General features: G+C 43.6%; 1 protein-coding gene across 8 annotated transcripts in view; it reads right to left on the bottom strand.

Moving 5' to 3' along the window:
* The window catches only part of TAF2 (TATA-box binding protein associated factor 2), a 104,320-nt gene extending 82,591 nt beyond the window's left edge, over window positions 1-21,729 (bottom strand). For 5 of the 8 annotated variants that reach the window (XM_070382873.1, XM_070382870.1, XM_070382872.1 and 2 more), the window contains exons 1-3: window positions 21,356-21,729; window positions 20,677-20,731; window positions 10,946-11,106 (exon numbers count right to left, since the gene is read on the bottom strand). In XM_070382873.1, the coding sequence (XP_070238974.1) occupies window positions 10,946-11,106; window positions 20,677-20,731; window positions 21,356-21,438 (299 nt within the window). In that variant the 5' untranslated portion in view covers window positions 21,439-21,729. Of the gene's footprint in view, window positions 1-9,454; window positions 9,581-10,945; window positions 11,107-20,676; window positions 20,732-21,111; window positions 21,202-21,355 lie in introns of those variants that run through there. The other 3 variants (XM_070382871.1, XM_070382875.1, XM_070382876.1) reach the window with 3 other exon arrangements.
* Between the last annotated feature and the right edge of the window lie 2,232 nt (window positions 21,730-23,961).

Here is a 23,961-nt window from a genome sequence, read left to right as displayed (position 1 = left end):
AGTTTTTATGTGAATTTAATTTTCATTTCTGCAGTACCAACAGCCAAGTGTGGGACTGCTGAGTCATATGGCAACTATAAGCTCAGCTTTATAAGAGTCTGCTAAGCTGTTTTCCTGTGAGTATGGTTTCAGTGTGTCTGCCCCCTGATGCCCTCTTGCAACACGTACCGTCTTACTTGGGTTTCTCTTACCTTGGGCATGGGTCAATCTAATCACACTAAGACCACAGCCTTGTCTAACTCAATGAAACTAAGCCATGCCCGTGGGGCAACCCGAGATGGGCGGGTCATGGTGGAGAAATCTGACAGAATGTGGTCCACTGGAGAAGGGAATGGCAAACCACTTCAGTACTCTTGCCTTGAGAACCCCATGAATAGTATGAAAAGGCAAAATGATAGGATACTGAAAGAGGAACTCCCCAGGTCAGTAGGTACCCAATATGCTACTGGAGATCAGTGGAGAAATAACTCCAGAAAGAATGAAGCGATGGAGCCAAAGCAAAAAGAATATCCAGCTGTGGATGTGACTGGTGATAGAAGCAAGGTCCGATGCTGTAAAGAGCAATATTGCATAGGAACCTGGAATGACAGGTCCATGAATCAAGGCAAATTGGAAGTGGTCAAACAAGAGATGGCAAGAGTGAATGTCGACATTCTAGGAATCAGCTAACTCAAATGGACTGGAATGGGTGAATTTAACTCAGATGACCATTATATCTACTACTGTGGGCAGGAATCCCTTAGAAGAAATGGAGTAGCCATCATGGTCAACAAAAGAGTCCGAAATGCAGTACTTGGATGCAATCTCAAAAACGACAGAATGATCTCTGTTCATTTCCAAGGCAAACCATTCAATATCACAGTAATCCAAGTCTATGCCCCAACCAGTAACGCTGAAGAAGCGGAAGTTGAACGGTTCTATGAAGACCTACAAGACCTTTTAGAACTAACACCCAAAAAAGATGTCCTTTTCATTATAGGGGACTGGAATGCAAAAGTAGGAAGTCAAGAAACACCTGGAGTAACAGGCAAATTTGGCCTTGGAATACGGAATGAAGCAGGCAAAGACTAATAGAGTTTTGCCAAGAAAATGCGCTGGTCATAGCAAACACCCTCTTCCAACAACACAAGAGAAGACTCTATACATGGACATCACCAGATGGTCAACACCAAAATCAGATTGATTATATTCTTTGCAGCCAAAGATGGAGAAGCTCTATACAGTCAGCAAAAACAAGACCAGGAGCTGACTGTGGCTCAGACCATGAACTCCTTATTGCCAAATTCAGACTTAAATTGAAGAAAGTAGGGAAAACCACTAGACCATTCAGGTATGACCTAAATCAAATCCCTTATGATTATACAGTGGAAGTGAGAAATAGATATAAGGGCCTAGATCTGATAGATAGAGAGCCTGATGAGCTATGGAATGAGGTTCATGACATTGTATAGGAGACAGGGATCAAGACCATCCCCATGGAAAAGAAATGCAAAAAAGCAAAATGGCTGTCTGGGGAGGCCTTACAAATAGCTGAGAAAAGAAGAGAAGTGAAAAGCAAAGGAGAAAAGGAAAGATATAAACATCTGAATGCAGAGCTCCAAAGAATAGCAAGAAGAGATAAGAAAGCCTTCTTCAGTGATCAATGCAAAGAAATAGAGGAAAACAACAGAATGGGAAAGACTAGGGATCTTTTCAAGAAAATCAGAGACACCAAAGGAACATTTCATGCAAAGATGGGCTCGATAAAGGACAGAAATGGTATGGACCTAAAAGAACAGAAGATATTAAGATGAGGTGGCAAGAATACACAGAAGAACTGTACAAAAAACATCTTCACGACCCAGATAATCACGATGGTGGGATCACTGACCTAGAGCCAGACATCCTGGAATGTGAAGTCAAGTGGGCCTTAGAAAGCATCACTACGAACAAAGCTAGTGGAGGTGATAGAATTCCAGTTGAGCTATTCCGAATCCTGAAAGATGATGCTGTGAAAGTGCTGCACTCAATATGCCAGCACATTTGGAAAACTCAGCAGTGGCCCCAGGACAAGAAAAGGTCAGTTTTCATTCTAATCCCAAAGAAAGGCAATGCTAAAGAATGCTCAAACTACCGCACAATTGCACTCATCTCACACGCTATTAAAGTGTTGCTTAAAATTCTCCAAGCCAGGCTTCAGCAATATGTGAACCGTGAACTTCCTGATGTTCAAGCTGGTTTTAGAAAAGGCAGAGGAACCAGAGACCAAACTGCCAACATCCGCTGGATCGTGGAAAAAGCAAGAGAGTTCCAGAAAAACATCTATTTCTGCTTTATTGACTATGCCAAAGCTTTTGACTGTGTGGATCACAATAAACTGTGGAAAACTCTGAAAGAGATGGGAATACCAGACCACCTGACCTGCCTCTTGAGAAACCTATATGCAGGTCAGGAAGCAACAGTTAGAACTGGACATGGAACAACAGACTGGCTCCAAATAGGAAAAGGAGTACGTCAAGGCTGTATATTGTCACCCTGTTTATTTAACTTCTATGCAGAGTACATCATGAGAAACGCTGGACTGGAAGAAACACAAGCTGGAATCAAGACTGCCGGGAGAAATATCAATAACCTCAGATATGCAGATGACACCACCCTTATGTCAGAAAGTGAAGAGGAACTCAAAAGCCTCTTGATGAAAGTGAAAGTGGAGAGTGAAAAAGTTGGCTTAAAGCTCAACATTCAGAAAACGAAGATCATGGCATCCGGTCCCATCACTTCATGGGAAATAAATGGGGAAACAGTGGAAACAGTGTCAGACTTTATTTTTCTGGGCTCCAAAATCACTACAGATGGTGAATGCAGCCATGAAATTAAAAGACACTTACTCCTTGGAAGGAAAGTTATGATCAACCTAGATAGCATATTCAAAAGCAGAGACATTACTTTGCCAACAAAGGTTCGTCTAGTCAAGGCTATGGTTTTTCCAGTGGTCATGTATGGATGTGAGAGTTGGACTGTGAAGAAAGCTGAGCACCGAAGAATTGATGCTTTTGAACTGTGGTGTTGGAGAAGACTCTTGAGAGTCCCTTGGACTGCAAGGAGATCCAACCAGTCCATTCTAAAGGAGATCAGCCCTGGGTGTTCTTTGGAAGGAATGATGCTAAAGCTGAAACTCCAGTACTTTGGCCACCTCATGCGAAGAGTTGACTCATTGGAAAAGACTCTGATGCTGGGAGGGATTGGGGGCAGGAGGAGAAGGGGACGACAGAGGATGAGATGGCTGGATGGCCATCACTGACTCGATGGACGTGAGTCTGAGTGAACTCCGGGAGTTGGTGATGGACAGGGAGGCCTGGCGTGCTGCGATTCATGGGGTCGCAAAGAGTTGGACACGGCTGAGCGACTGATCTGATCTGATCTGAAGCTGTTTTCCAGAACAGCTGTACCATTCTGCATCCCCATCAGCAATACCTTACCAGTACTTAGTCAACATGCTCTACTAGTTAAAGACTACTTCGGACATCTACAGGTTGTAACTTCTCTTCAATAAAATTTCAAAAACACAAAATCTGAAAGCCATTTATTTGTTAAATTTAAAAATAAAAAAAATCATTGTTACAAAAAAGCTAAATTTAAACATTATATATTAAAGCACTGTTTTTTTTTCAAATGGAAAATTATTCTCACTTAATCTCATTTCCTGAGAAGAGGTAAAGTGGTCCAAATAAAATGGTGAGTCATTATAAGTGGAATCTGTTGGAAAACCAGTTTTGAGGAACAATCTTCTCATGGCTTGGATTTTACTGTTTCCTTTCATAATACAAATCAAACATGTTTCCTTTCATAATAACCTAATAAAAGCCAAAAATTACAAGGCAAGATTATAGTAAGTGTTTTCAATTTCCAGAATGATAATAACTATAAATACTAACATACCCCTGGCCTATAACCACCGCAGTGCCAATACCCAGGCTTCCTTAGGGAAACAAAGCTTAAAGAGGAGTAATGCTACAGAGGATATTGAAAAACAAGTACATTAGTGTAAAATCAAACAAATTTTCTCCAAGAACCATTTATAAATATCTACATTAAATTAAAATAATTTGTTCTTTGTCAAGAACATGTACTTTTAAAACTGAATGTGCAGATTCTGCAAAACTTAAGATTCAACTGTTTATAAACTTTATCTCCATTTAAAAAAAAATTCATGAAAGCAAAATATATTACATCAGCAAAGTGTATATGCTCTAAGTATTCAGCTCCATGAATTTTCACAAAACCAACGGAAGCAGCAATGCAGAGCAAGGGCCGAGCCTTTCACCAGCCCCAGAGCCCTACCGTCCTCCCTATCCGGGCCCTGCTTCTCACCAGCGGGGAGCCCAGTGTTCTGACGACAGTGGGGCAGGCCAACAACTCAACACACCCTCCTCCGTGTGCGACTTGTTCTATCTGACATTAAATTTGTGAAATCCATCCACATCTTTGCACTTAACTGTTGCTCATTCACTCTCATTATTTTTAGAGTTCCAATAGTGAATCTATCATTCTAATGCTGACAGGTTTTCAGGTTATTTGCAGCTCTGATGATTACGGACGCTGTTGAGAACACTGCTGTGTTTCTCTCGTGGTGGACATGTTGGGTATATGCGTGTGAGTGAGACTCTTCAGTCACAGAGCACAACCACATCTGATCTCAATTTACATTTCTATTAACTGTGTCTGAAAATCAATTACGCTATATTCTTGTCAGCATTCAATTTTCTCCTCTGTCCTTAGTTTTGACAGTTCACAGACAAAATAAAACAAATAAAAGACTGACAGAAAAATTCATTTTCCAGAAACAGAACCAATATCAAAATTAATAAAACTGAGGGACGTTCCGGGTGGTCCGGTGGTTAAGACTTCACGCTACCCATGCAGGGGGCACAGGTCTGACCCCTGGTCAGGACACTAAGATCCTGAACGTGGCATGGCACAACCAAAAAATAAAATTAAAATGCCTTCTTAAAAATAATCAAAAAAACATTTGACATGATGCCATGAAATAAGGCTGTTCAGAGAAAACTCTACTGTAACAAGGTATTCTATGAAAAGGCCTACGGGATTCCACTGATAACAAGTTTAAACCTGAGTGAATTTAAAGTGGCTATACAAAAAATGTCCTAAATCATGATGGTGTGGTCACTAACCTAAAACCAGACATCCTGGAGTGTGAAGTCAAATGGGCCTTGGGAAGCATTACTATGAACAAAGATAGTGGAGGTGATAGAATTCCAGCTGTTATTTCAAACCCTAAAAGATAATGTTGTTAAAGTGTTGCACTCGATACGTCAGCAAATTTGGAAAACTCCGCAGTGGCCACAGAACTAGAGAAGACCAGTTTCCACTTTATTCCCCAAAAAGGCAATGTCCAAGCGTGTTCAAACTACTGTACAGCTGCGCTTGCTTCATATGCCAGCAAGGTGATGCTCAAAACCCTCCAAGTCAGGCTTCAGCAGGACATGAACCAAGAACTTCCAGATGTATAAGCTGGGTTTCCAACAGGCAGAAGAACCAAAGATCAAATCACCTACACTGGATGGATCATAGAAAAAGCAAGAGAATTCCAGAAAACACTGACTTCTGCTTCATTGATTATTCGAAAGCCTTTGCCAAATTATGGAAAATTCTTAAAGAAACAGGAATATCAGACTATCACACCTATCTCCTGAGAAACCTGTATGCAGGTCAAGAACCAACAATTAGAACCAGATATGGAACAGCAGACTGGTTCAAAACTGGGAAAGGAGTATGACAAGGCTGTATATGGTCACCCTGCTTATTTAACTTATACGCAGAGTACATCATGAGAAATGTTGGACTGGATGAAGCACAAACTGGAATCAAGATTGCTGGGGAAAATATCAACAACCTCAGATTTGCAGATGATGCCACTCTAATGGCAGAAAGCAAAGAGCCTCTCGATGATGGTGAAAGAGAAGAGTGAAAAAACTGGCTTGAAACTCAACATTCGGAAAACTAAGATCATGGCATCCAGTCCCATCACTTCATGGCAAGCAGAAGGGGAAAAGTGGAAGCAGTGACAAATTTTTACTTTCTTTGGCTCTAAAATCACTGAAGCCATGAAATTAAAAGATGCTTGCTCCTTGGAAGGAAAGCTATGGCAAACCTAGACAGCATATTAAAAAGCAGAAACATCACTTAGCTGACAAAGGTATGTAAAGTCAAAGCTATGGCTTTTCCAGTAGTCATGTACAGATGTGAGACTGGTCCATAAAAAGGATGCATGCCGAAGAATTGATGCTTTCGAACTGGGGCGCGGAAGACTCTTGATTCCCTTGGACTGCAAGGAGATAAAATCAATCGCTCCTAAAGGAAATTAACCCTGAATATTCATTGGAAGGACTCTTGCTGAAGCTAAAGTTCCAATACTTTGGCCACCTGATGTGAAGAAATGACTCATTGGAAAATATCCTGATGCTGGGGCAGACTAAAGGCTAAAGGAGAAGGAGGTGGCAGAGAATAAGATGGTCAGATGCATCACCAATTCAATGGACAAGAATCTGAGCAAACTCCGTAAATAGTAGAGGATGGAGGAGCCTGGTGTCCCCGAGGTCGCAAAGAGCTGGACACAACTTAGCAACCGAACAACAATTTGAGAAGCCTAATGAATTTCAAGTCACTAGAAACACTGAGTACAGGTAAGAACGAAACGGTTCTACTGCTACGCATGTGTGGTTACAGGAAGTCCAGATGAGAAGAGCCCTGTTTAGTCACAGGGTCACCACATGTAAGAAAACACGAGGCCAAACGAGAGCATTCATGAACGGCAGAGGGAATGGTTCACAAATTTGCCGTTTTCCATGAGGAATGACTGAGAGTACTGAGATGCGACAGACTGGAAAAGAGAAAACTCACAGGAAAACAGTTCTTAATTAGGATAAGTTTCTGAACATTGTAGAAAAACAGACGAACTCAATGTAATAAATAACTTTCTAACATTCAGAAATAATGAAAGGGGTGCTTTAAAAAACAGTGAGCTCAACAGAAGGTGGAACAGTATAGGGGAAAATTCCTCTTGAAGTTTTGACTAAACAAACCCCAAAGTTCTCTCCACTATGACAACTTAATTACAAGCAATACTCTTACAACAACTGCCAGTCAGGCACTGTGGATGAGTTAAAATATAAAACTATCCATATTACCTAACCATAAACAATCAATAAAGCAATCAACCACTTCTACCATATGATATCAGCAAAACAGGAACATTTAAAATCTCTCTACACAGATGTCTATATAAAAATACAGGACTGAAAAGATATATACAGGACTTAGAAAACCTAGAAAACGGAATTAAAAAATCAATTCTCATCAGTTTAAAAAAGGCTTCAGTCGCTCACTCATCACTTCTATCTTCAGTCAGCTTTATTTCTACTGTCACTCCTCGGTGGAAACGAAGACAGGAGACAGGAACTAAACTGATTCCTGAAACTCAGCAAAGTGGAGACCTTTTGAGTAAAATAAACAAACTCTTCTCAAGGTAGCAAAGCCTACCTATGGAAGGGGAAAAACCAGGAGGGGACATGTCAGCCACTGCAGGCCACACACGCACAGAAACAGTCTCTGGCAAAAACAAAAAACAAAGAAAAAGCCACCAAAGAGACACAGCATCCATGGAAGCAAACTACATCTACAATATAAGTTCAAATAGAAAATATATTTGGAGGAACTTCAAGTGCTTATTTTCCTGGCAGACAATAAGCCAGAGAGAGACAGAAGGGGAGAAGTCTTACACGTTACATAACCAACAGGGTTTCTAATTGCTAGGACAGGTAATTTAACGTGTCAGCTAATGCTGACTTGGATAACACAGGAAGAAATGCCTTTTGATCTCTTATCTAAATGCTTCCCTCCCTCACATTCCCCCTGCAGTTCAAAGGGGCTACATCTCAACCAAGGTAAGCACACTCTTGCCATTAAAAATAGAAGGGTTTGGCACCTTAACTGTAAAACAAATAGGAAGAAAATGTGATGAAGTAGCATATTACGTCTTTGAACGTTAGGACATTTCTGGTATGTACTCAAGAGCAAGTTTAACCACTGAGTTTTAAGTTTAATTTTCAATTTCAAATCTACTCTATTCAGTTTCTGCTTCAGCTTTAGTAGAAATTTTATTGCTTCATTCAACAATGAGAGTTACTCTGTAAACAAGAAAGGTGTTGTAAGTATCTAGGGACATGCTAAAGATCTTAACCACCTGTCCTTCCCACAGTCTTCTTTAAAAATAAATAACATCATCACAAGAGATCATTTTCACACCTTAACTACCTGTGAACAAAGTCTTCTTTAAAAATAAATATCATCATTACAAGAGATCATTTTCACATCTTAACTGCTAAGCTGTATTTCTTCTGAACCACTGGTATGCTTCTGTCTTGTTTTAGGAATCTTACAAACAATAGCATTTCCCTCTTTCATATGGTAACCAGAAATCTCAAAACCAAACCTACAGGTCTCCTCTAGTAATTTGAGTGTGGTACACACCATCCTGTACTTTTTCACTCTTCATGATTGTTTCATTAGCTACTTTAAAAAACTACTGTCGAATAAAATTCTAAAACCAATCTCAAACCCTCTTTTGAACAAGTCAGAGAATAAACAAACACCAACAAAAACTGGCATCTCTCTTACAAAGTAAACAGGGCTCTAGAGCCAGGCAGGAAAGCAGGGTTCCCTGAGTATTTCAGTGACCATGGCTAAGAGTGGTGGAGCCACTGAAAAGACAAATTTATTCTATCCTTTCCACTCTCCCAACTTAACCTTCGAAAATACTCTCCTTTATGACTCCCTTTTCTTTCTTTATCACACTAAAAGTGATGAGGCATCTTCCCTATTACTGGAGAAAAGTTTTAGGGGATATCGTCACCTCAAAAAAACAAGTTTAATATATTCTATCCTTTTCAATCTCCCAAATGAACCTTTGAAAATACTCTCCTTTATGACTCCCTTTTCTTTATCATACTAAAAGTGATGAGGCATCTTCCCTATCACTGGAGAAAAGTTTAAGGGGATATCATCACCTCAAAATTAACCAAGTAGAGCTTGCTTCCTTAACAGATCTGGAGCCCACCGTTCCCATCACTGCACTGTCAGACTTTCTTCTTTGAAACCTGAGCAGCAACAACTGGGAAAGCAGCTGTGCAAACACTGTGTTTGTGAGTAGCAGATGGAGAAGCTCTTACGCTGTCCTCAAGTGCAGAGACCTAAACTCTCCTCAGTGCTCTGTAACAGCCTACATGGGGAAAGAAACTGAGAGAGATGACCCCTGGGTAGCGGGTTCACTCTGCTGTACCCCTGAACCACAGCCCTGTACGTCAACTACAGGAGCCCGCTCTGCCCGTGGAAACCGTGCAGAGAGCATCTCGGGGGCAGCCTGCTTCAGCGGCTTCCGATGCTCTCCGAGTCCTACCGTTCTTTAAGAACCCTGGTTGGGTGGGAGGACACGAGGCCTGGGATCTTGGTCTGCGGCCCTGGGGCGATTCATTCATCCATTCACTCTACAGATCTCTGCTGAATGCCAGGTGGTGCGCCAGCCTCTGAGGAGACAGCAAGGCACAGGCAGGTCTGCAGTCTGACCCTTGCTCTTGGGGAGCTCACTGGAAGCAGCTCATTCAGACAACGCAACTCGCAACCGGCAGAGAGCGTGACTGACGTTATGGCGGGGAAAGCACAGGATGAAGCGCAGCTCCTGGCTGGTCAGTCAGATGGGATATGAGGCCTTCCTGCTTCACACGGGGGGATGAGCACCACACGGGACGGTGGGTTTGGGGAAGCTGTGCGACACTGTACAAGGCGTGAAGAGAGCTAGCACGCAGATGCTCTCCACCCCTAGACTGGTTAAACCAGCACCGCGACCGAAAGGGGCTTATAATTTACTAAAAAACAAGAGTTTATAGTTTAGGGCACTCTACCCCCAAATACTGAGAATCAAACGATAAAATGCAATGCTATCGATGCATGCTATCAAAACTCTGAAAAAACAACTGCCTTCAAATGTACTTGACAGTATTTAAATCAGCACAAATCTTACTGGCGCACAATCAAGTCAAATGTTAAAAAGAGCCATAAGAATAATAAGCTATCCTATTTTCCTAGGGAAATAATTCAAAATAAAAGAAAAAAAATTTAGAAAATAATCAGACAATCCACAGTATACTGAGTAAATGGAATATTGCCTGACCATAAAAATAACAAAGTATTTAAATGAAAAATGTAGAACATATAGCTGATCACTAAAAATGTGTGTTTAATGATAAAATCAGAGGTAGCCTAGACAGATGCAGTATTTAAAGTGAAGGAATTAGGTATTTCAGACTTTTTATATTTTATAAAGCTGTCAAATATTTCGTAGAATAAAGTAGTTTCTCCTCTATAGATTACAGTATCCTCTAATTCATTAAAGATTATATTAACATCCACGAAACAAAATTTTTTTAAAAAACAGAAGTAGAAAACTGGCTAAGAAAAGTTATTTACAGCTCTCCGATAAAGGAAAGTTGGTACCTCACTATGCTGAGCAGAGCCGTGAAGTGTCCTGGATCAAACGGGCAAAGCGGCAGAAGCAACGGAAGCTCCGTGATCACAGACACTGAACCGGGAGCAGAGCCTAATGGTAACCTAAGAGAGTGGTGATCTAATAACCTAAGAGAGTGGTGATCTAATAACCTAAGAGAGTGGTGATCTAATAACCTAAGAGAGTGGTGATCTAATAACCTAAGAGAGTGGTGATCTAATAACCTAAGAGAGTGGTGATCTAATAACCTAAGAGAGTGGTGATCTAATAACCTAAGAGAGTGGTGATCTAATAACCTAAGAGAGTGAGGATCTAATAATCTAAGAAAGTGAGGAGGGGAGTACTGATCCCTTAAGAAACACCAACGTCCACAAGCGTGCGACTCACTGTTTCGATTCACTGTGACAAACTTCCAAGGTTGGATCATTATAAATGAAGGCAGCTTCTAAGTCATTGATTCTCACTCGGTATATTCTACACTGCTTGCTGTTCAACTTGATTCTATTTAAGTTTGCAACTGTGGGAAATATAGTCAGTTCCACAAATCCCTGTAAAGAGAAGGAATGATAATTTCATTACAATTAATACTGGTATACTTTAGAACACATTTCTTTGATTTCTACTACTTAAACACACACTACACTCCAGAGACAGAATCTCAAATAGGTATACACATCCAAGTGCTCTAACTTCACCTCAAGTACGGTTGTCTGAGTGACTAAATGGGTGTGAATTTATCATCCTGGTGTTTCACATTCACTATCAGTGAAAATTAAACCAGATGCTAGAAAAAAAGTAAAATGACTCAAATGTAAGAATTTTATATATAATACAAAATTATCAAATATAAGAATTTATAGATAGACTGGAACCCAACGGGGAGTAAGGGGAAAAAAATCCAAGAGCAAAAAGAGACCCAAAACCAGTTCAGGGAGTGAAAGGAAACTGCCTCTGGCGACCTCCCGGGTGGTCCAGAGGTTAACAATCCACCTCCCACTGCAGGGGACTCAGGCTCAATCACCGGCCGGGGAACTAAGACCCCACACGCCACAGGACAGCAAGGTCTGAGAGCTCTAACTACTGAGTGCACACGCTTTGGAGCCCCCGGATCCCAGCAAGGAGCCCCGGCACCACAATCCTGTGTGCCCCATCTAACACCAGACGCGGACAAAAATTCATGAATATTTTTTATAAAAAAGAAAGAAAACAGCCTTTCAAAACAGGGTAAAAACTACACCACCAAAGCTAACACGTATGCATCTCTGCTCACGGGAGGTGAATCAGGACACGTGATATAACAAGAGTTACAAGAAACACTCAGGCAAGGAGGAAAAAATCCACTGCAGCCTCCAAGAGCAGCAGACACTTCAAAGTGCTGGATGATTTTCTACCAAGCACTCCCAAAGGCCACACAGTTCTACCACCTCAGCCTGGTGCTGAGCAACGATCTGAAGCACGTACAAGACACAAGAGGCAGTGACATCCACTGTCCACTACCCTCCTGCGCTGAATCAAATGCGAAAGACAGACCAGTGGAACATGGAATCTTATGTCCAGTGAGTTTAATATTCTGGGTTGAAAACACAAAATATGGGAGGGCAGGAAACAGTAATATTTCAAGGGCTGAAAATCCCAGGAATATCTAAAGTAAAACTCAGGGAATAACCATAGCGAACAAGATTACAACACTTAATTATAAGGGCTGTTATTAAGCACTACTATGTATTACACTGGAATTCCATCCCCTCCACCTGCTTTGTTCGTGGTGATGCTTTCTAAGGCCCCCTTGACTTCACGTTCCAGGCTGTCTGGCTCTAGGTCAGTGATCACACCATTTTGATTATCTTGGTCATGAAGATCTTTTTTGTACAGTTCTTCTGTGTATTCTTGCCACCTCTTCTTAATACCTTCTGCCTCTGTTAGGTCCATACCATTTCTGTCCTTTATCGAGCCCATCTTTGCATGAAATGTTCCCCTGGTATCTCTAATTTTCTTGAAGGGATCTCTAGTCTTTCCCATTCTGTTGTTTTCCTCTATGTCTTTGCACTGATCACTGAGGAAGGCTTTTTTCTCTCTCCTTGCTATTCTTTGGAACTTGGCATTCAGATGCAGTTGAGCTATTTCAAATCCTGAAAGGTGATGCTGTGAAAGTGCTGCACTCAATATGCCAGCAAATTTGGAAAACTCAGCAGTGACCACAGGACTGGAAAAGGTCAGTTTTCATTCTAATCCCAAAGAAAGGCAATGCCAAAGAATGCTCAAACCACCGCACAGTTGCACTCATCTCACATGCTAGTAAAATAATGCCCAAAATTCTCCAAGCTAGGCTTCAGCAGTACGTGAACCGTGAACTTCCAGACGTTCAAGCTGGTTTTAGAAAAGGCAGAGGAACCAGAGATCAAATTGCCAACATCCGCTGGATCATGGAAAAAGCAAGAGAGTTCCCGAAAAACATCTATTTCTGCTTTATTGGCTATGCCAAAGCCTTTGACTGTGTGGATCACAATAAACTGTGGAAAATTCTGAAAGAGATGGGAATACCAGACCACCTGACCTGCCTCCTGAGAAACCTATATGCAGGTCAGGAAGCAACAGTTAGAACTGGACATGGAACAACAGACTGGCTCCAAATAGGAAAAGGAGTTTGTCAAGGCTGTATATTGTCACCCTGTTCATTTAACTTCTATGCAGAGTACATCATGAGAAACGCTGGGCTGGAAGAAGCACAAGCTGGAATCAAGATTGCCAGGAGAAATATCAATAACCTCAGACATGCAGATGGCACCATTCTTATGTCAGAAAGTGAAGAGGAACTGAAAAGCCTCTTGATGAAAGTAAAAGAAGAGAGTGAAAAACTAAGATCATGGCACCTGGTCCCATCACTTCATGGGAAATAGATGGGGGAACAGTGGAAACAGTGTCAGACTTTGTTTTTTTGGGCTCCAAAATCACTGCAGATGGTGATTACAGCCATGAAATTAAAAGATGCTTACTTCTTGGAAGGAAATAGCATATTAAAAAGCAGAGACATCACTTTGCCAACAAAGGTCCGTCTAGTCAAGGCTATGGTTTTTCCAGTGGTCATGTATGGATGTGAAAATTGGACTGTGAAGAAAGCTGAGTGCCGAAGAACTGATGCTTTTGAACTGTGGTGTTGGAGAAGACTCTTGAGAGTCCCTCGGACTGCAGGGAGAGCCAACCAGTCCATTCTAAAGGAGATCACTCCTGGGTGTTCATTGGAAGGACTGATCCTCAAACTCCAACTCCAATTCTTTGGCCACCTCATGGGAAGAGTTGACTCATTGGAAAAGACTCTGATGCTGGGAGGGATTGGGGACAGGAGGAGAAGGGGAGGACAGAGGATGAGATGGCTGGATGGCATCACTGACTCGATGGACGTGAGTCTGAGTGAACTCCGGGAGTTGGTGATGGACAGGGAGGCCTGGCGTGCTGCGATTCATGGGGTCGCAAAGAGTGGGACACGACTGAACTGAACTGATATGTCACGCATTACACCAGATACTTTTGTATATTTTAATCCCATTAACAACTTCAAGAGATAAATATTAGTTTATACAGATTAAGGATTAAGAAAATTAAATCATTACGTGGAGAACTGAGATTCAAACCCACATCTACATGATCGCAACTGGTCCCCACTATGCCACAATGTCTTCAGTGCAACGCTTTTCAATAACATGCAAGAATTATTTTTTAGATAAAATTTAGCCCAGCCACTCAAAAGCCCATGTAGAGCCCCCTTTCCCCCAACTGACAAATAACAGTCATACATCTTTAAATTAGACCATCTGAATAGATCTACTTGCCTGGAAGCAGATAAGAACAAAAAAAGCAGAAGCAGTAACATTGATGAAGTCTCTGAGTTGAAAGGTGTTAAACTGTGAGCAACTGTAGAAAGACCTAAATTCCCTTCATCAGCAGTCATGACCAATTGACATGAATGATCCTGGATTAGCTGAAAGACTGTAAGCAAAACTGAGATAACATCAAAAGTGAACCAGAAAAGATTATGGGAACTGCTGTCAAGAAGTAGTGACATGAGACAGAAGAATAAGCTTTGGCTTTCTAAACTAAGGTTAACAGTAATAAAACAGTGAATGGTATACTTCGTCATGATAGGGAAAGCCCAGCCTCCTTGAGTTATCAGGTCTCTGACACCACCTAGAGCCCTGATCTGCACCTGGCCTGCAACCCTGCAGCCGCAGCTCCAGCAGGGCAGCCCCAGCTGGAGCAGGATGCAGCCTCCAGGGCTCCTAAATGCTCCCTCTTCCTGCTCCCACTCCCGCCCCAGCAGCCAACCCCAACGCCCTCCTAGAGTCCCTCCTCCTCAAGTCCCTCGTGCTAGTCAACCTTTTCTTAAGCTCCTTTACTTCCCCGCCTTAGATGAAACATCTCTTGATTCCCCTTTGAAAAGAAGCTATACATTCTTTTACTCAGGCTTTCATGCAGCACAAGCTGTGAGAGCGAGGGCAGAACGGTGTCCTCGCATTCTTAAGGCCCCAGCCCCACTACTCAGTAGCTGGATGAGCGTGAGCTAAGTTCCTCCAGCTCTCTATACCTCAGTTTCTGGTGGTGGCGGTAGTAGTGTACTCAGTCATGTCTGACTCTGCAACCCCATGGACTAACAGCCTGCCAGGTTCATCTGTCCATGGAATTTTCCAGGCAAGAATACTGCAGTGGGTTGCCATGTCCTACTACACGGGAGCTTCCTGACCCAGGGACTAAACCTGCGTCTCTTGTTGTCTCCTGCACTGACAGGAGGATTCTATACTACTGAGCTACCTGAGAAGCCCGTACCTCAGTTTCCTCATCTGCAAAACAAGAATAGCAATACTACCTACCTTTTGGTGTTATTGTAACTGAGCAATTTAAAGCAAGGAAAGCACTTAAAATCACAGCTGGCATCCAGTGAAAGCTTTTGTTATTCTTCTTAGATTCTGCTGCTTCTCCTATGCGTTCACGCCGCACTGAACACCATCCTCTGTTCATTAATATCACCCCAATTCCCCAATATGCACTGAAAGTTCCTACGTTCCCTTATTAACCCATCTCAGCCATCACGCTGGGCCATGGATGTAGACACAGCTGATTCCGGCAGGAACACTGCTTCTAGTTCCTGCATTTCAGCTCCTACCTTCACAGCCCTTCCGGGACAGCAGTCAAGACCACACACTGGGAGGCACCCCATCACCGCTCAGCATGGCTCCGGCACGGACACTTTAAGCCTGAGTGTCCGCAATGCCTGTCGCTTCCGCCAGCCCTCCTGCTGACCCTGTGGCCCACTTCGCTCCTTGGCCTCCTCCAGTCTCTAAAACCCTCCCTGGTGTTTTCAGGGCTGCTATCTTCCTTGGCCGTCTAAGATCCTTACCTTGAACCACTCTTATGTCAACTATGGTCTCTCGCCCTTTGGCTACACGCGCCTATCTCCTCCTCCTGTTTTGAAGAGTTCCTTCCACTCCTCTGCTAGAGGCCACACTCTGTAGTGCTCTCAGAAGCCATGCTCTATTAATCACCTTCTCCTATAATCTCTCCTCTCACAGGACTTTCCCCCACACCTACAAACATGTTCAACTCTCTCCTATCTTTCTTTTAAATCTTAACTTCTATGTCACCTCAAATAAATAATTTTTTGCCCTTTCCTGGAGTTAACTATATTTTGGTTCAGAACTGACAGTAATCCCCGGAGTCCCATTACATTACAACAGTTCACTAGGCAGACTGGAAGTCAGGGTGTGTGTGTGTGTGTGTGTGTGAGAGAGTGAGTGTTGGGGGGGAGGGTATGGAGGGGGATTGTTTTTGCCAGGCAGTGCAGCTTATGGTATCTTAGTTCCCTGACCAGGGATTGAACCTGGGCCCTTGGCAGCGACAAGGCAGAGTCCTAACCACTGAACTGCTAGGGAATTCCCCAGACTGGCGACCTCTGGAGGTCAAGTAATAAAGGGGTTTAAGGGGTTCCCACATCTCTCTCAGGGTAGGCCTGGTATTTATTACGCAGTCCAAACATACAGGATACATTTGAGTAACTGGCAAACCTCACAGTCATTCTCTGACCTCCCTCTGAGTGAGGTCTACGGTGGAAGGACTGAGTGGACACCAACGGGCCACCTGTCCCCCTTCAGCACAACCTTCAACACAACCTGACACCTCTGAGAACGGCAGAGATCAGCGCCCGCAGAGACGCGGACGATGCCTAATCCACCTTCATTTAACTCAGCTATTTGGCCAGTGCAAAAGCCAAGTGGGTCTTGCAGAATGATCGTGAACTATCACAAACTTGCCAACCACAACCACGTTTGCAGAAGTGATACTCTGACTGCAGCAAATCAGCACAGCTCCTGGTAGCAAATATTGCCATGAATTATCAAGCAATTTTTTCCCTCCCCCTCAAATCCCATCAGGAAAAAAAAAACAGAAGCAGGCTGTCTTCTAAACATGAGAACCCCATCACTATCATCTAGTAACTCTCTCAACTCTCTGCTCAGTCAAAACGAAGTTCAAAAGTGTCCTGACTGCAGGATAGCCCAAAGTGAATCACACTGGTATGTTATACTAACAACATTACAATACCTGGACCTGGTGAGAAAGGAAGAACAAGTTCTCGATCCGCCTTACTAGAAAACACACAGATGGCAAAGCCTGAGAGTTAAATCTCATGGATGTTCGGGGGACTGTCACATCAACAGAGCTTCTAAGGTTCCAGTGGTCTGAGGCACACAAAAATAAACCTACAGTGAAAGTTACTGCACTTTGCACTTCCCACCAAGAGGGGGAAAAAAAGAAGGCAGGAAAACTGGGAGGCTTCTTTGCATTCAGAAAGCAATCTATACATTCAGGCATATCGCTTACTAGGCAATCATTAAGACTGTCATCTTCTGGAAGAGGTTCAGAACAACAAAGAGCTCTGCAGTGGGTCCAGGCTGTGGTCCAAGCTGCCCGCCTCAGGCCGTATGACTCAGCGGAGCCACCAGCACTGGGCTGTGCCCAGTAGACAGGGATGCTGCACTGACTCTGGCTTTCTCCCGCAGGATGACACTGCACTGCCATTCCGCGGTTTCAGAGGAGACCCGTGGCCTCTTCTGCCAGCAACTATTTTCTATGTGCAAAGCAACTACTGCTTTGCTACTAGACCCTGCAGTCGAGACCGAACACATAACCACGGGACTTCAAACATTTCAGGTAGTTTTTGTTAACCTGAAATGGCTATCATGAACTGAGTGCGTGCAGCAGCTTGCCACCTTTTAATGGAAACACCACCTCCGGACCAGGCCCAGGAAGGCTCCTAAGGCACAAAAGGCAAACAGCGTGCGCCACTGACTCAGAACCCAAAGAGACTTGCTCCCATCGAATCTCCACTTCCTCTCAATCCACACCCATGACCTCATGGAGAGTTCCCCATGTTTAATAACGAGACAAAACACAAGCCTGAATTATGAATAAGTCTGTACAGCAGGCTAGCACAGTTGAAAATGGATGGTAACTCTCACTGAAGCGTAGTCATGAAACAGTGCAAGAAAACCCTGCTGTGGGCAGGACGCCAGCAAACGCAACAGGTGGCACAGTGTTTGCGGAAGCAGAAATGACCCACGTACACTTCTACAGGGAGTGGGGCAGTGCTAGGTTGGCCAGCTGGTTAGGAATGTGTAAAGAACAAGACTAAAGGACTGAAAATAAGAGGGTGATGGGAAAAGTAAGTGTACACATGAATCTCTCAGAGTAGGTATAATATGAAAATGTTATCACATAAATGACCAACAGAGGCATCCTCAGGGACTGTGGAGGGGGCCCTCAAAAATCAACTGGCAAGATTATCTATCCAGCAGATGTCCACAGACTCTTTCCCTAGCCACCCTAATACACAAAGTTGTCACGGTGGCAAGAACAGAGGCCACACAGGAACCCAACAACATGCTCTGCCCTCAACAAAGCCTGATCTGGTCACCATCAGTGCTGAGTGCCCGCCTCCCCACAGCAGAGGATCAAAATCAGCTTCTAACAAGGGACCTTCCCAGGAAGGATCAGTTAGTCAGTCACTCAGCAGTAAAATGACTACATTAGACAGCTGGTATTGTAGAGGGGAGACAGTAATTTATCCTTATAAAAACACATACTCTAGATTTTCCTTCCCTATTAATACAATTTACCTACAAAAAGCCATCCGTGTCAACATACTATCCCATACACACTTCCATGTGTATAGAAAAGTGTGGCAGAATTTACACATAAATTTTACATGCAAAGTTAATTTTTTCCTCTCATCCAGAAGTGGCCAACATGATCAACTGCTGAAGGCTCAGCTACAGCACCAACCGAGAGCTCTGACAGGAGGCCATCCTAAACCAGTGGCCGCTGGTGTAACATTAGGTCATCTCTGCACAGCCAAGCAGACCTGGGGGCCAAGGGGCAAAAGCAGGAGTGACTATGCTCACTGCTGCTTCAAAAAGCCACTGAAAGGATTTTGCTTCCTGTCTTGAAGACTTCAGGTTCGGGGCGTTCAGAAGCCTAGTGGTCAAAGAGGAACGCATCCACCAGGGCACAGAGCCACGGCTTTATTAAAGTGGAAGCTGAGACTAAACCACTTCGGGCTCCTCATGCCATTGAACGAACAGGCACAGAAAGGGGACACTGTCCTGGCTGAAAGACTAGCAGCAACTGCGATTCTGTTACACAACAGAAGCAAGAATTCCATTTGCAATTCAGGGGGTTCAATGGAAGGCCTCTGAGGTCCGCTTGACGAATAGCCCTAATCAATGGCAAACTGCAACAAACCAAATGAAGTCAAAACCAGCAAGGATGCAAAATGAAGGTCTATGACAGACCAAAAGAAATGCTGTCAAAAGGAAGAGAAAACTGGAACAGGTGGGAGAAAGCTGTGTGCATCAACTTTGACCTTGATATCAACTGAAGAAAGCAAAGGCTACAATAACTAATATTCACACTCTTTTACCCACCTTTCTTCCATTACAGGCGATAGCTAATACTTCAGGTGGGAAAAGTGCCGAAATCGCCATTTCTTCACACAAATGGATTACTTCAGGGATCAGCAAACTTTTTCTTAAAGGGCCAGAGACTAAATAGATATTACAGGCCTCACAGTTTCACAGCTGTTCCACTTTGCCATTGTAGCTCCAAAGCAGCCTTAGACAGTTTATAAATAAATGGGTGTAGCTGTGTTCAAATAAAACTTTACTTACAAAAACAGGTAGTTAGCTAATGCCACAACATAGCTAATGCTACAATAGCTGATGGGACTTCCTTAAGCTGGGAACACTGTCATCTAAACAGAAGCGTTGAGAGGATGATCTGGGGGCAAAAGGGGTTAGACTGCTGTAGATACCTTCCTTTTGCCCTTCCTAATCTGCCCTCTAACCCTATTCTGTATCCAAGAAGATGCATTAACTGGGCACTAGCCTTCCGGCTGCTGGTCAGGGTGGTCAAACAAGAGGCATAAAGAGGAAACGGAAAATAGAAGAGGAGGGAGCTCCACAGATTCATAACCCTGGGTCTTAGGCTATCAACAGCGTTCCTAGAACAAATATATCAATCCACACGGATATTTGGATATATATCACATATGGATATATATATGCAGATTTATCAATCCATATGGATATAACAATCCCTACATCTAAATTGGCGGGGGGGGGGGTGCAATTACTAGGTTTCAAACACCTTTATCCAGAACTTTACTACAAAGCAATGCCAGGGAAACAAGGTCAGGCAAAAATCAGAAAAACAATAGCAGCCTCTGAACAGTCAATTTAAATAAGTTAGTTTGTCTATCAACCTTAATTTTTTCACAGAAAAAATCTCACTGTGGACTTATTCTTGTTTCATACGCAAATCTAAAATGTTTGGTAATGTAGACTCATATTCCACAACATACTAAGAGAAATAAATTTTTATCAGAAAACAGGAAAAAAGGAAAGGGAGAACTGAGGTGTTGGCCAGTATAGTAGTAAGGCCATGGCTCTTGAAGTCATACAAGTTTGAATTCTAATTCGTATCTATTCTCAAAACCCATGACCCGGAGCGGAAAGTTTCTGAGTACTGCAAAGCATGCTGTTGTTCTCTCTTATAACTGCTGAGAACATACTTACCACAACAGATTTTCTCTGGAAGTTTATGTTGTTGATGCAGACGACCTGATGGGTTGTACATTAAAGAATAAAGAAAATATTTCAATTATTAAATAATGCATATTTCGATCCCAGTGTAAACAAGAACTGTGTTCCAAGCAGCTCAAAATCATACTTATCTTTCATGCTAAAACCCTAGAAATTAGCGTAACTTGTTCATTTAAAATTCAGCAACAGCCACGAAAATAAAATTTTTTGGACAAAAATGCAATTTAAGAAAAAGGTACATTAATCTGTAAAGGGCAGTAAATCTGCTGAAATTACATTGTCATTCAAGACATTTTCGCCCTACAAAACTGTGGGCGGCTTCCAGTTTCCCACTAGGCTTTCCAGGCCCACTAAGTCAGCTTCAAGCGATCACTGAAACTGATCAATCATAACTAACGAAAACCAAACCTGGAAGTGTGAGTCGCTCAGCCGTGTGCATTCTGTGACCCCATGGACGGTAGCCCGCCAGGCTCCTCGGTCCATGGGATGCTCCAGGCAAGAATACTGTAGTGGGTAGCCTTTCCCTCCCCCAGGGCATCTTCCCGACCCAGGGATCGAACCTGGGTCTCCTGCACTGCAGGCGGATTCTTAACCGTCTGAGCCACCCGGGAAGCCCCAGAAGAAAGGAAGATAAAGAAAAAAAAATACTTATAATTTATACGGCCTTGGGCTTTCAAAGCCCTTGTCTCCTTTCTTCCTGTTCATTCTGGCGGGGTCAGAGCCAGTCGGCGGCATAAAGGGGCCCCGCGGAGCTCGGCTTCCCGGCCTCCCGGGCGGCGGCGGGGCATCACCGGCCTTGGGCACCCGACGGTCCCCGTTCCCGCACGCTCCCAAAAGTCACGGCCCGCGGCGGGAGCGCCCTGGGCACCACGCCCAGCCCTGCCCGATCCGCCGCGGCCGCCCTTCACACTCGCTCTGGGGACTCGGCTCGTCCGTCGTCTCCGTCGAGCGCCTGTCACGGAAACACTCCCCACAGAAGCGCCCAACGGCGCCGGCTAGCCGACATCTTTCTCGGAACCTCTGACTCCTGACGTCAGCGGAAGTAGGGCGGTTCTGAGGCGGCAGCCGGAAGTCTTGTTGTCCGTGGGCGGGGCTTGGCGAGCACCGGGGTTTGCGTTTGCCATTTAAAGTGCAGACGGCGGCTGAAAACCGTTGAAGCTGTGGAAACTTGACAGATATTTTGTGGATGACGCGAACACAGCAGGACGGAAAGGCGAAACATTAAATTTTAGAGAAATAAAGATGTAGCGCAAACACTGAAAAGCATGGGGACGAGGTTTTCAAAGCGCCAAGGGCCGAGACCTAGGAAACCAGGAGGCGTCCCTCCGGGCGCTGTGTAAAAAGAACCCTCAACTCACCGGAGCTGTGACTTAGGCTGGAAAAGACGAGATTACACCTTAAGGAGTCTAACTCGAATTCAGGTCCTCACTAGGCATCGCTGCCTCGGTATTTATTGAAAAATTAATTAATTAAATAAGTGGATTATACAGATGCAGAATTACTGAAACACCGGACTATTTTGAAGTCATCTGCATTTCATGAGGGAGAAGGCAATGGCACCCCACTCTAGTACTCTTGCCTGGAAAATCCCATGGATGGAGGAGCCTGGTGGGCTACAGTCCATGGGGTCCCTAAGAGTCAGACACGACTGAGTGACTTCACTTTCACTTTCCACTTTCATGCATCGGAGAAGGAAATGGCAACCCACTCCAGCGTTCTTGCCTGGAGAATCCCAGGGACCGGGGAGCCTGGTGGGCTGCAGTCCGTGGGGTCGCACAGAGTCCGACACGACTGCAGCGACGGCGGCATTTCATGTGCATGGGAATAAAACGGTTGTAAATTCCAGTGACAGTTGAATCTTGGTTAATTGTGGATTATCCATTAACTTTTTTTTTTTTAACTTTGGACCAGGTTTAACTCTTCCAACTGTCCTGATGACAAGTTCATTAGCTAAAATTAATTTGAACTTTGGTCTGAAGGAAAACATACTAGGAAAATAAAGATGTAAAGTAACTTTATCAAGCATTCCAAAACCAGAAATTACTTGTAGTTTTTGAGTATTACCTGTGTCAGTATCCTTCATTATAGGATTATAAACTATTGTTAGTATTCTTCACAGGGGATTAGTATTGAAAAGGGTCTTCTTGAATTACAAACTTTTTAATACCATTTTGCATGGAAGATGGAGAATATTTAGCATGATAGATGCAATTAAGTTAAAAAGATGTCACTGGGTTAAAGAAAGAATGGGAAGCAAATTTCATCCCAAAGTGCATATCTGAGGTAGGAGATAGAGGGGCCCCTGGGCTGGGCAGCTGGTATCTGTCAAGTGGAGAAAAACTGAAGCTTTGTTTTCCCCACATTCCAAGGACAAAGCTAGTTGCAGAAGCTGAGCTCTGCTGGAATAGAGATAAGATGACCATTCCTGAGGTCAAGGAAACTTCCTGACCACACAGGTGCAAAAAGGCTCCTTGGAAGTAAAAAAGGGAGGCAGGGCACCAATACCCCCAGTAGTCTCTGTGGTGGAATCCATCTTTAGCAAAAAGTTGCGCATGGACCTTAGGGAGTATCCTGGAACAGATCAGATGTGGGGAAAGAAGAAGATGGGCCAAAGGAAAACAAAGACCAGGAAGAACTGTCCTATAGAAGTGATTTAAGTCATCTTTACTGTGCTCCTACTCATTAGGGAGGACGGCCACACCCTTTCTTTCCTGGTGTGTATTTCTGCCTTATTCTGTCTTAAACTGTTTCTCTCCATGCTCCCCCACTTGTTATGCTGTATCTCTGAAAATAAACTTTGTACCTGTTTTTACAGTTTTTGCCTCCTCAAAACATTTTTGTTTTCAAAGGAGGCAAGAGCCAGGGGAACTTTACTTCTTGGTCTAGCTCCTGGTGCTTCCCTCATGGCTCAGACAGTAGAGAATCTACTTGCAATGCCAGAGACCTGGGTTCAATCCCTGGGTTGGGAAGATCTCCTGGAGAAGGGAGTGGCAACCGACTCCAATGTTCTCATCCGAGAATCCCATGGACTGAGGAGCCTGGAGGGGCTACAGTCCATGGGTTCGAAGAGTTGGATACGACTAAACGACTAACACTTTCAGTTTCACTTTCTAGCCCCTGGTGGTGGACTAGCAGCTAGGATTCTCGGTTTTTTATCCAGGCCACCCAGATTTGATTCCTGGGCAGGGAACTAAGATCTCTCTTCAGGACCACTCACTGTTGTCTTTCTGAAATCATATCTACAGGAGCCAGGTGAAC

The sequence above is a fragment of the Bos mutus genome, chromosome 14 (genome assembly GCF_027580195.1).
Source record: "Bos mutus isolate GX-2022 chromosome 14, NWIPB_WYAK_1.1, whole genome shotgun sequence".
In the NCBI taxonomy this organism is placed as follows: domain Eukaryota; kingdom Metazoa; phylum Chordata; class Mammalia; order Artiodactyla; family Bovidae; genus Bos; species Bos mutus.
The sequence above is the reverse complement of the archived record's forward strand: the minus strand, read 5'-3'. Positions and strand labels throughout refer to the sequence as shown.